Source organism: Pavona decussata, unplaced genomic scaffold, assembly GCF_977016875.1.
Source record: "Pavona decussata unplaced genomic scaffold, jaPavDecu1.1 SCAFFOLD_386, whole genome shotgun sequence".
In the NCBI taxonomy this organism is placed as follows: domain Eukaryota; kingdom Metazoa; phylum Cnidaria; class Anthozoa; order Scleractinia; family Agariciidae; genus Pavona; species Pavona decussata.
In genome coordinates, this window is record NW_028145758.1 from 1,088,355 (window position 1) to 1,100,941 (window position 12,587).

General features: G+C 41.5%; 1 protein-coding gene across 1 annotated transcript; it reads left to right on the forward strand.

The window, feature by feature from the left end:
* The first annotated feature begins 1,478 nt into the window (after positions 1–1,478).
* On the forward strand, positions 1,479–12,394 carry LOC146451521 (ATP-binding cassette sub-family C member 4-like). Its single transcript, XM_085098949.1, has 7 exons — positions 1,479–1,594; positions 3,101–3,660; positions 4,212–4,591; positions 5,283–6,658; positions 8,009–8,573; positions 8,971–9,107; positions 9,684–12,394. The coding sequence occupies exons 2-7, from the start codon at positions 3,115–3,117 to the stop codon at positions 10,595–10,597; spliced, it is 3,918 nt and encodes a 1,305-aa protein (XP_084955075.1). The 5' UTR covers positions 1,479–1,594; positions 3,101–3,114; the 3' UTR covers positions 10,598–12,394.
* The last annotated feature ends 193 nt before the right edge of the window (positions 12,395–12,587 follow it).

The following is a 12,587-nucleotide window of genomic DNA, read 5'->3' on the forward strand; positions in this document are numbered from 1 at the left end:
TCATGGGTCCGAAATAACTCTCCAACAGTTTCACTACGATTGTAGCATTGGTAGGCCAGAAAAAAAATTTCCAAAAAAATTTCGAGGGTTTTAATTTTTTTCTCTAAAAACACATTTGAAATAAAAGAAAATATTCATTATCCGAGCTCAGTAGCAAAATTTAGACCACTCAAATAGGTTGGACCAACCCTAATACAGTTTGTGAAGTACCATCGAACTCGCCAATGTGGGAGACTCCCTGTATGGAAACGTCAACACAACAAGAGGCTAGAACTAGCCTTTACCTGAATTTGAAGCCACAGTCCTCCCAAGGTCGTCCCTCATAGAGATTGGGTACCTGTGGAAATTTGTGGCACGAAAAAGAATTCGAACGCCAGCCATTTCTAGACTTGTGGCCTAACGGCACAAGTAATTGAAACTTCAAAGTTATTACAGTTAATAGCTTCGCTCAATTCAATTCACTCATACTGTAATTGACCGATAAGACCTGGGGGCAAGCCGAACAGGAACTCCTCTAATTAGGAAAGTAATGGGGTGTTTCTGTTAGAAGTGATGACTTTTCAGGCGCCATCTGATTTAGCGGGCGAGGTTGGTGATATCAGTGAATTATCTCTAGAATCACTGAAATGGCTTAGAAAGGCGAAATTATAAAAATCTGGGTACTACGCCTTTAAAAATATTTTACAGCTAAACAGTTTTAACTGCTAAACTCTCCGCTACTGTTGAAAAAGAGCAAAAGAAGTTCCAATACATGTTTGAATAACATAAAGACATCGCATAATATTTTACTTTGAACTGAATCGAATGTCCTTGAGGAAAACTTTTTATGTTGTCTTCAGTCAAACAATCTAGTTTTCTATTAAAGTTTTATTAACACCTACTGATTTTTATCAAGATCTTTCTGTTGACAACCTTGTCCCCGTTCAATTAAACTGGAAGCCACCAAGAATTGTACTTTTGGAAACTACAAATAAAGTACTGAAAAAGATTGTATTTCAGTTAGACAAGCGTTTAAAGGAAGAAAAGAGTCTTTTGGCTTAAAAATGGGCGGTGTACCCGAAATATAAAGAACTTGTATAACAAGGATTGCGACGTAGCTTCAGAAGTTTTCGAATACAATTCAAGTTAAGATGAGAATCGCCTGGCAAGGAATCGGCTGTACGCAGTTCATTGTGTTTCGACTATTTAGGCCGCATTTACCACTCAACTTTAAATTGTATTGCTTTTTGTTTGTGTTCTTATTGGTCTAATTTACAGCCATTTTTGCTTGTTTTTCAAACCTCGGCCTCAGACGGATCACCTGTTACCAAAATAAAATACAGAAATTGCGAATCGCCCTGTATAATTTGACTTATTTTGTGGCGGTGTCTTTTATCAATACTAATAGACAAAATCATAAACTATATATAATCCATAAAATTTTGATGCGAAACGGAATAATGAGGTTTTGGTTTTATGTAAATTTCCTTCCCACTGATATCAAATGTGCGAATGTTTATGAAAAGATCTGATTTTTTTCCCACAGCTTCTTTTTCGATCTCATTTAAAGAATGACGGAGAAAAATTTATGGCTGTAAAATGAATCTTCCTCGATGTAAGTATACTGATTTTGTCTTAATTAAGTTAATATTGGTAGAACATGTTGAATTTTGAAAGAGATATGTTGGTATAGTGTTCATATGGTGAAATTCACACAAAATGTGTTCCAAACTACACTTTAAGATCCCCAAAAAATAACTGTGATCGTATTTTCCAGTTTAAATGCATTGTTCCTCTTTGTTTCTGAACAAAATTGCACGCGCCATTACAACGAAATCATAAAACAGGCAAACAAAATTTGTCGGCGCTTTTGTGCAAATTAATACTGAAAAAGATGATTTAAGTTGCTGGACATTAGCCATGGTAAAGAAGACTATAAATTAACCTATAACTGCAAACCATGTAATACTTTTATTTAAAAGAATTGGACGATTTATAGTTAAAAAGGAATAAAACTTTCAATTAATCAGGTTAATATTTCTCAACATGCCTATACGTAAAATAACCACTAAGATCTTGCCTCGATGACGTCAATTCACTTTAGAAGTGCCTTCAACAGACACTCATTTGTTCTAATAAAAATCTTTTTTTTTCATTATTTTCTCAGCTGAATTGTCAGGCTCCAACTAAAATATACTGAGAGGGAAGAGAAAAAAAAACAGAAAACAACAATAAAATTCATCTTAATTATCTCCCAATTATCTTTTAAAAAATCTCCCGCAAAATCCAAGCCGCGAAAATGTGTACACAGATTTTCTTGAAAATGCAACGCCTTCAGTTTATAGTCGTTTTTTTTTCTTAGTTCAGCAAACGACGAAATCCCTTCTTGAATTGAGATATACTAAGCCCTGACCTACAATGCTCTACTGACCGTTTATGCTGTATGTCGCATCTGTTCGTTGAAGGAAGCTCAAATTATATTTTTTCCCGGAGGGTATGAAGAGCACCTTGCTCCAAATACAGCTTTTGTTTTTCCCGCCATATGTATAAGGTGCGTTCAGTCGCACAGCAGAACCAAACATAAGTTTAAGAACAGGAATCCCAATCGAGATTAAACGATAGCTATGTACCAACGGTAACTTGTACGACAGTCCACAAAAACTAACTCCGGCCATAATAAATTTCACTCTGAAAATGTCAAATAAAGGTGGACGGAGATAACATGAGCATCAGACGATAGAAGAGCCTGGAAAGGCAGAGCACGCAATCCAATTCTCCATTAGGACTGGAGAATATGGAAGGTGGAGATGATCGTATTGAAGTATATCTCTTTTTTGTCGCATTTTGAATTTCACCACCGGGCTTAAAGCTAGTACTGCATGTAAAAGTTCAAAACGAGCCTCATTACTTTTTTGGTTTCCAAGGTCACCTTTTTATACTATCGTTAATTTTGGTTTCTTAATAAACATCAGTATGGAACGATCTATCCCGTGCCGAAATTAAATGGTTGCAAATATTAATGTGAAACCATTTGCACAGTTTTTACTCAAAAACGTATACACAATTAGTGTTTTTTCCAACTAATTAAAGCTCTTTCCTATACTTCTTTCATCGTAAACAGAAAAACATTCAAGGATGCACTCTTTGTTTGATAAAACATGGAAGTACTCCCTGTTCATGAAGAACCCGAAGGAGCGCGCGGGAATTTTTGCGCGCTTGTTCTTCTCCTGGATGAACAGTCTAATGAACATCGGTAACAGGCGAGTATTGGAACATAGCGACTTGTATCCTCTGCTCGACGAGGACAAATCTAAAAGTTTGACAGAGAAACTCGAGCAGGCATGGCAGGAGGAGGTGAGGAATTCCCACACCAGGGGAAGGAAAGCGCGATTGGCTCGAGCCATGACGAAAGTGCTACCCTGGAGTGATTACGCCCTGGCGGGAATTTCACTGTTTATTGGTGTCGCTTGCAACATTCTACAGCCCTTGTTTCTTAGCCTTTTGTTATCATTACTCCTGAGACCTGACGCAGAGCGCCAAAACCGCTGGCTGTATACATATGCTGGCGGACTTTTTTGCAGCTCGCTGTTTCGTATCCTGGTCATGAATCAGTATCAAAGCAAGGTGAATTTTATGGGCATGCGCTGGAGGGCCGCAGCTATCGGGGTCATTTACAAGAAGGTGATTTGATAAATATATAATAATGAATTGTCGAGATTAGGCTGTATGATAAAGGAATGTGTATGCTACACGTTATTGCTTGAAAGCGAATTAAGTACGGTATTTATACAGATATAGTATTAATTGAATTGGCGTTCAAAATATCAAAGTTTAATTTAGGCCTTTGGTTATTGTCCAAGAGGTAACTGACCATGTTAGTATCAGTGATTGGTCGAATCCCAAATTAAAGATAGTCGGCTTTTCAAAATTTATTTCGTGTGGTCCTGTTGCACGGTTTGAAGACCTCTTTTGGTTAGAATACTAAATACAAATGCATGATATTGGTCGGGATATGATTAACGATCGTTCTGCATCTTATACGAATATCATACTTTCTGTAAAAAATTGCTCGAGTGAAAGTTTCTTCTCGGGCCCAGTTCAGAATCCAAGGACCGTTTTCATTTTTTCGCGGAAAGAGTGACGCATTTTTAATTCTTAAACAAGGCCGTAAATATTTGAGTCCGTTTTAAAGAGTCCTGTATTTTACCTCTCTTTCTGTTTCTCCCCCGAAGATTTACAGACTACGCCTCAAAGACCTCTCGCGTGTACCACCAGGACACGTCATAGCACTGATTACCCATGATGCACAGCGCCTTGATCAAGTCTTCCAGAAAGTGGGCTACATTGTACAGGGGCTCTTGGAGCTTGTCACTGTAACAGCCCTGATTTGGCGCCTTATTGGATTCCAGGCCGTATCCGGGATCATATTCTTGATCTTCCTTCTGGCCTATTACATTGGTATGTGGGATGTTTGCATGAAACTGCGCTTGCGCATAGCCCGCTGGACCGAGCGGAGAATGGGCACCATAAAACACATTGTGAGTGGAATCCGCACGATCAAAATGAACACGTGGGAATGGCCTTACAAGCACAGAGTAGAGGAAATACGCAGGTAATAAAGTTGTCAATATTTATTCCAAGTAAATAGGTAAAATCTCGTTGAGCACAATGATCATCTAGTGGCCCAGAAGTTTTGCGAAAAAATTTCTTTCGATCGTTTCAACGCGAAAGGTTTTCTTCAGTGAAATATAAACATCTTAGAAATAATAAAGAGATTTAGAATTACCTTTACGCAAACCGCAAACGGCAGAAATGACCACGTGACCATGTTTACCTTATATTTGCCGCTCGCTGTTTTTAGTTTCTCAGCAAGACTAGATAGTTTTGCGTTACTTAGCATCAAAGGCCAGAATTATTTTTCTCTATTAATTCTCATCTATGTTTTTTTTTTCAAAAGAAACATAAACGCGTCTGCCGTTTGCCGAAAACGCGATTGTATATCTCTGACATGCACACATTAACTAGAAGAATTGTACTTTGGCAAAGTCAGATTTGGTTGTTGAACAATACCGAAAACACTGCGCGCATGCGCATGGGACAAAACAATTCTTCACTGGGAATGTGCTCTCCACCCAGCCCTGACTGGAATGAAGATCGGGCAGAGGACTGGAGAGCCACGGTAATAAGACTGTGCGTACTGGTACTGTCATGTCAAACTAAAACGAAAGATATGTGTCATAGAACACTTGATTTGTTTAAGCTTCATTCGTTTGTGACTTGCTGTTAACTTTGGTCCCTTATAGGAAGGAGCTCCAGTATGTACGGCAAAAGAGTGCCATTCTATCCACGTTCGCCACCTTCCTGCACACCAGCTCTATTGTAGCCTGTTTCATCTCCCTGACAACCATGATAATCACAGGCGTCGAGCTCAGCGCTTACAGCATTTTCATGGTGCTCGCGTTCGTCAGAACCATCCGTCTGTCTGCCTCTTCAACCTTCGCCGCCGGCGTCAATTTCATCGGCGCGGCGAGCGGCTCACTCGGGAGAATACAAACATTTCTAGAGCTCGAGGAATCCGTTTACTCTGAAAGCAGTTACAGCAGAAAAAGAACGCGCTCAAAGATTCGATCTTTCTTAGATCTGACAGATGCAGAAATGTCTGAATATCTCTCCAATGAGGACTTGACCAAGATTTCCAACGACATTAAAGTCGGAAAGAGTGTTCCGGTGTACGAGCCCGCACTCGTCAAGCAGCAGTCTCTTGATATCCCGGATAACCCGTCAGCTGATATTCACGTGACCTTTGAAAACGTATCATGTCACTGGGGAGGCGGGAATAAATCGGTTGCGTTGAGGAATATTACGTTCAGGTCGGTCACCAAAGAGCTGACACTCATTAACGGTCCCGCAGGTTGCGGGAAATCCTCTCTGCTAGCGGCTATTCTAGGGGAGCTACCACCAACTGAAGGCCAAATCTCGAGCGTTGGAAAGATCGCTTACGTGCCCCAGATACCGTGGGTTTTTACCGACACCCTTCGAGAAAATATTCTATTTGGGAAGCAGTATAACCCGTTCAGATATCAAGCGATAGTAAACGCGTGCAACTTGCAAAGGGACATCGATAAGCTCTCCGATGGCGACCTAACAATTGTGGGAAGTAACGGCTTCACTCTGTCTGAAGATCAGAAAGCTCGTGTTGGCATCGCTCGAGCAGCTTATTCGGACGCTGATATATATCTTTTGGACGATCCTTTGAACGCCGTAGAGCCAAGAATCGCTGAGCAGGTTTTTGGCAAGTGCGTCTGTGGCCTGCTCTCAAAGCGAATCCGCATTCTTGTGAGCCGGCAGTTACAGTACGTGGAACGTGCGGATCAAATCCTGACCATGCGTGCTGGCACCATTATAAACGAAGTGACGTCACAAGTTATGGGATATAGGTCTGTGAAGCTCCATTCTCCTGGGGAATCACGGGAACGCGAAAGAAAATGTCCCAGTAACAAGACTGTGGAATTCGCGATCGAAGAAGAAATCTCCGAAAAGTACCGCACACGGACAAATCTATTTGAAGAGGAAGAGATGATGGGACCTGTGTCATTTACTGTTTACTGGAACTACCTGAGGAACGGCGCCTGTCTTCCATTTCTTGTTGTGTTTGCGTTGTTTACGTTTGCTGTTCAAGGTAAGTGATAGTCTAATGCGCCGATCAACTCGAAACTTCAACATCCCCCCCCCCGGGCAAGCCCCGGGCATTTGAACTTTTGAAGATTGGATCGTTCAAATTCCCGCCCCCTCGGGCCAAAATGGTGTTCAAATGCCCTACCTTATCGTCGGATTTGTCTGTCAAATGCCCCTCCTAAAGAACAATCGTTGTCGGCTCCTGTCATGAGTTACTACAAAAACCACAACTTTAACATTGAAACTAATGATTGGAAATTGAATTTATTAAGTCGGACAATGTATTCTGTAGTTTAAGCAAAGGTGGTTTTTCATTCTACAATGTTTTTTTTCTTTAACTGTTCACTGCTGTTTTATGGCTATTCTAAAAACCTCTGCAGACACAAAAGGGGAGAAAGCCAAAGGCGCAGCTTGACTCATTGCATAAAAAACTACATCGTTTATGAAAGAACTAGAAATACATATTAATTAGTTAGCCGGCTACGCAGAATGTTGTTCGAGTGGCAGGATATTCTGCAATTTTAAGCCAAAGCGGTTTTTCATTCGACAGTGTTTATTTCTTTCACTATTCACTGCGGGACAAAGCCGCAGCTTGACTCATTGTATAAAAAATCTACATCGTTTATATACAATCTATAAAAACAATTAATATTTAAGCACTCTCACTTTTGAAGACCTTTTTTTGTAAGCTTTCTTTGTAATGCTGTATCTCTTCCTTTAAACTCTTCCATCTCGTCCAAGCACGTGTTTATAGCTGTTTGCGACTACGACGCCCCCCCCCCCCCCAAAAGCGATTTGAAACCTGACACTTCCGGTTCAATTTTCCCCACCCCACCCAGAAAAGGTCAAATTCCCCACCCCCGGGAAGGCCTTACCCGTCAAATTCCCCACTCCCGGGCACAGAAAATAGTCAAATGCCTGGGGTTTTCCCCGGGGGGGGGGATGTTGAAGTTTCGATTTGATCGGCGCATAAACGGCAAGCATAAAAAGGGAAGGGTGGGGGAGGGGTTATCGAGGAGGATAAATATTGAAAAGTGATTGCTCAAGTAGAAGGGACCCCTCTCTCCCCTCCCACTGTAGTCTCGTGCTTTACGCTAAATTTCCTTGTTTTTCCTCCTTTCTGACGCGTTCGAGAATAATTTTCCTTTGCTCTTTTTCGCAAGATTTATAAACGTATGATAATGCTGACTATTCCGAATGTGTGGTCTTAGTTTCAGGCGCATATTGTGCCACACTAAAAGAGACTTTAATCTAAAATTTCTTTTTGAAGAATTCTGAGCAAGCACTTGCAAGTTATACCAGACCAAATGAAGAAGTCTAAACACAGAACTGTGGACTTAATTTTCCCTTACAGGAGCTATCCTTGTCCCGGATATATGGCTATTGCGCATGAGTGACTCCGCATCTCTGCTGGCCTTGGATCAGACCAGTTGGTACATTTACGCTGCCATGGTGGGTGGAGTCTTCATGCTGTCAATCATTCGTGCATCCTTCTTCTTCGCCACAACACTGCGCTCTTCTGAACGTCTTCACCAAAAGATGCTCGTCTCAGTCCTCCAAGCGCCAGTCTCCTTCGTTGACACAAATCCGGGGATTTTGACTCGTTTCTCAAAAGACATCGGTTGCATGGACGAGTTACTTCCTAGTGTGTTCTTAGGCGCTATGCAGATGGTGTTATTTGCGATATCTGCCTTTCTCCTGCCTGTTGTTCTAAACCCTTGTGTGATTGTTGTTGGAGCTCCGCTGTTTGTCTTGTTTATCATTTTCTGGGACTATTACCTCAAGACCGCGCGCCAAGTCAGAAGACTGGAGATTAGTTGCCGTAGGCCAGTGGTGTGTCATTTCTCTGAGACGCTGACGGGACTGGTGACGATAAGGACACACAGCATGCAGAAGACCTTCACAGAGGACCTCTATGGGTAGCTATTTTTTTCAAGTTATTCCGCATGCACGTTTCAGTAGGACGCATTCTATTTGTTCTGTTATTCCAGGAAAGAAATTGGACGGTTCAAATTCTTTCTAGACCTACTTCGTTTTTCTATGACTGTTCTCTCAGAATGGCTGTGACGCGTGTTCTGTTATTTTTAAACAAGAATACGAGAAGCAAAATTGTTGCAGAATAATGCATCCAGTTTAAAATTCTGCTGGTGGATCGTTTGCAAAACAACGGCTTAGGCGTTTTCTTCTTAACCTTTAGACCACGTTCAGTTTGGTAAAATCTAGACTTGAATACAGAAATAGGACGATTTTTAGAAGGTTGCTCTACTGATCTTTAAGTCAAGTTAGAATACCAAGTTCCATTTTGTGTTAATTTAGTTACCAGGACTCCCACAGTCAAGGATGGTCCGCAAACATTTCTTGTGGAGGCTGGGTCGGGTTTCGCCTCGACATGGTGTGCGTGGTTTTCATGATGGTGGTGACTGCTGGTGCATTTTATGTCAGGTTGGATGCAGGTGCGAAAAATAATCAACTATTCCTGATTTAGCAGGAAGACATTACCATAAAAATTTAGAATTGCGATAACCCCTCGTCAACTCAGATTAAAATCTGCTTTCCTTGTTTTACCACAGCCATTTCATTACAAAAAACTTGTCTACGGTTTTTCTAATTCAAACAATTTTAAGTTTCCCGCCAAACGGTTCGCGCGCACCAAGTAAGAGATACAATTGTGGTTAGCCCTTGCAACCGAAGAAGTGTCCTATGCACTATCAGGGGCACTATTGACAGGGAAGAGGTACCGCCAGTGCGCCCTTCCCTCTCCCCCCTCTTAAAAACTCCTAGATCCCCGCTGTACTCTATGCCCATCAAGAGCATATATTGTTTGATAATACCGTTGTAAACATTAAACGTTTTTGTAACTGATACCAGTATTTCCAAAATAAAGATACCAGTGATTTCACTGAGTGCTCAATCAAAAATTATGCCCCTCCTGCGGAGCTGATTAGGATGCTAACAGTCGCCTATTTCTAAGTTCTAATAGAAAAAAAACCCTTTTTTCAGTAAGACTGATAAGAATGCATTGCTTTCAGCACTCACCATCCTGTCGCTGATCTACGTGCTGCAGTTATCACATGACATGTCACAGAATGGGATCAAACGCTGTCTGGAAGTGGAGAACTACATGAGCGCTGTGGATCGTAACCTGGCCTGCTCTGGGATCGAGCCGGAGCCTGGATACGGTATTGAGATGCAGCCTCCTGTACCGTGGCCTAAAGATGGCGTAGTAAACTTTGAGTGCGTATCGTTAAGCTACAGTAGAGAAGGGCCGCGAGTTCTGAAAGATATCTCCTTTACCGTGCATCCTGGAGAGAAGTTTGGCATCGCTGGGCGACCAGGCGCGGGAAAGTCATCTATTGCACATGCGCTATTTCGAATGCCGGAGTGCGGGGGCAAGATAACAGTGGACGGTGTGAGAATCAGTAACCTTGAGCTCCAAGCCAGCAGGCGTAGCATGTCAATCATTACCAAGGAACCAATTCTTTTCATGGGCTCACTGCGCATGAACGTTGATCCATTTTTGAACCACACCGAGAAGGAAGTATGGGAAGCACTCGAAAAGTGTCACTTGAAGTCCTGGGTGGAGAGCCTTCCAAAACAGTTGTACCAAGACCTTGTGGACTGTGGCGCTGCACTGGGACCCAGCGAGCAGCAACTGATCTCCTTTGCGCGTGCGCTTCTCCAAAGAAGCAAAATCGTGATAATAGATGAAGCGACATCTTCGGTGGATTACCGGACCGACCGGCTAATCCAGGAAGTGATTCGCACGTGGCTCGTGGACTGCACCGTCATCACAATCCCCCATCGCCTGAGTACAGTTATCGACTACGATCGCGTCATGGTCCTGGAGAGAGGAAAGATCATCGAGCTGGACAAACCAGAAGTTTTGTTGCGGAAGGACGACGGTTACTTCGCTCACTTATACGGAAATCAATGCCCATCCTAAAATTAACAGTACTGGGGAAATGAAAAGCCAAATTGTAATAAATGAAATCAGGGAAAGAGACTACTTTGGTGAGCCACATCAGAATCGGTCCTCACACTAATTAGAATGCTGTCTGGTCCGTTGTAATCTTAACTTCTCAAAACTATTTTATTTATTTCTTGACTACTTTCTGGTGGTTTAAAATTCAAACAGACACGTAGAACTGATTAAATAAACGACTCAAAGGAGGGAAAGTTGCACGTTAGCTTTTCAACATCGGGATATCGTTTTTCGTAATTTGGATTGTCTAATTTATTTTGATTTCCAAGGGGCCAGGCTTATGCGATTTTTATTTGTTCTGATAGCTGCTACGGTCTAGTCATGTGGGATGGTCTGATTTTAATTTCGCTGTCTATATGCAGCTCTGGGTTTGTTCAACCAGCGCACAGCTCCATTAGAAACCTTTAGATTCTAGTGCGAGCAAGAGAGTTTCCCGATAGAGAAAGAGTGCACGCGTGAACTAGTGTCATTTTGGCGGGAAAATGAGATAACCGGTCGCGTCGTCAGCAATGACGACGGCGACAGCAACGACAACGCCGCAAAGTAACAGATTTAATGAGAGAAAATATCTCTCTGCACGTGCATTTTACTTTTTAGTGCATTTCTTTGCCGTCCTCTGAAGAAGAACAACGTGAAATGACCAAATTCAAGGTCTTAGGGAGAACGTGAGCACATGACAATGAATATTTTATTCTCTTTCTTAACTTGAACGACACTCCTGCCAATTTGGTTCAAGGGTTTTTCGCCATTTCTGTAGAATTTGGACTAGTTGAAACAATCGCGAAGTAGCAGAAATGAAATAAAGATATATTTTCAAGTGACGCTTTCGTTCGTCGCGGCTTAAGTTCCCTACTTTAAGAAACCACAACGGCAACGCCAACGAAATCGTCGCTTGAAAATATAAGTTCGCGTTACTTGTACTACTTCGCGATTATTCCAATTCGTTCAACTTGTACAATGTGGCCGAACTATCCAGTAACAGAACAGGTGAAAACGGCGTTCAAGTTGAGACAGAGATTAAAAAAATTACCGTCATGTGCTCACGTTCTCCACAAAACTTTGAATTTGGTTATTTCACGTTCTTGTTTGGCCGAGCAAGGTGGAGAAATGTACCAAAATTTATAACGCACGTGCAGGGCCTTTGTTTTTCTCATTATATCCTATTGTTTTGTGACGTTCTTGTTGCCGTCGCCGTAGTAGCTTCTTAAAATCTTTATTTACTACGGAGACTACGTCATAGTGGCGTAATCACGTTCTCGAAACGGAGATGATCTCGTCTTTTTGGAATCACGGAAGGGATTTTTGCTATCATCATTCTAAACAACTGCTTCAAGTTTGCCGGTAGCTTACAAAGAGTTAAACGAAGCAGCTCCTGGCCATGGGATAAATGTCTTCTTGGTACTTTGCGGCAAACTTGAAGTCAAATTTCGCAGTCGTAGTCGTCCTCTTACTAGAATAAAAAGGTCTCTATTAAACTCGCCTAATACGGCAACGAAACAAGTTTTGTAGTACCGGTTAAAATAGGGTTAAAATAAAAGCAGAAATGAATACTTACGGGCTTTAACTTCTTATGAGTTGATAGGAATAGTTAAAAAAAATACATATTTTTCATTGATTATAAGTAATGGTAAGACAACTATTGATGTGATAATCGGAAAAGTTACATTTATTTCCTCAGCAACCATGAGGCAAAAAAACCCTAAATTTTTGTCTGTATTTATCTGCCAATCAAAAGGTAACGTAATTAAACTTAATAATTGAAAACAACTGTTTTTCTTTTTATTCCCGTAATGTATTATTCTAGAAGTCTACATAGGGTGGAGTTTTGCGGTGACATAATAGACATGCGCATTATGTTCGTTTACTGTCTTCGCCAGAGCTTTGTGGTTTTGAAAACGTTACTTGAACGCTGACCAAAAAGAGTTCTAGGCTCTGGCTGAAAGGATGTGTA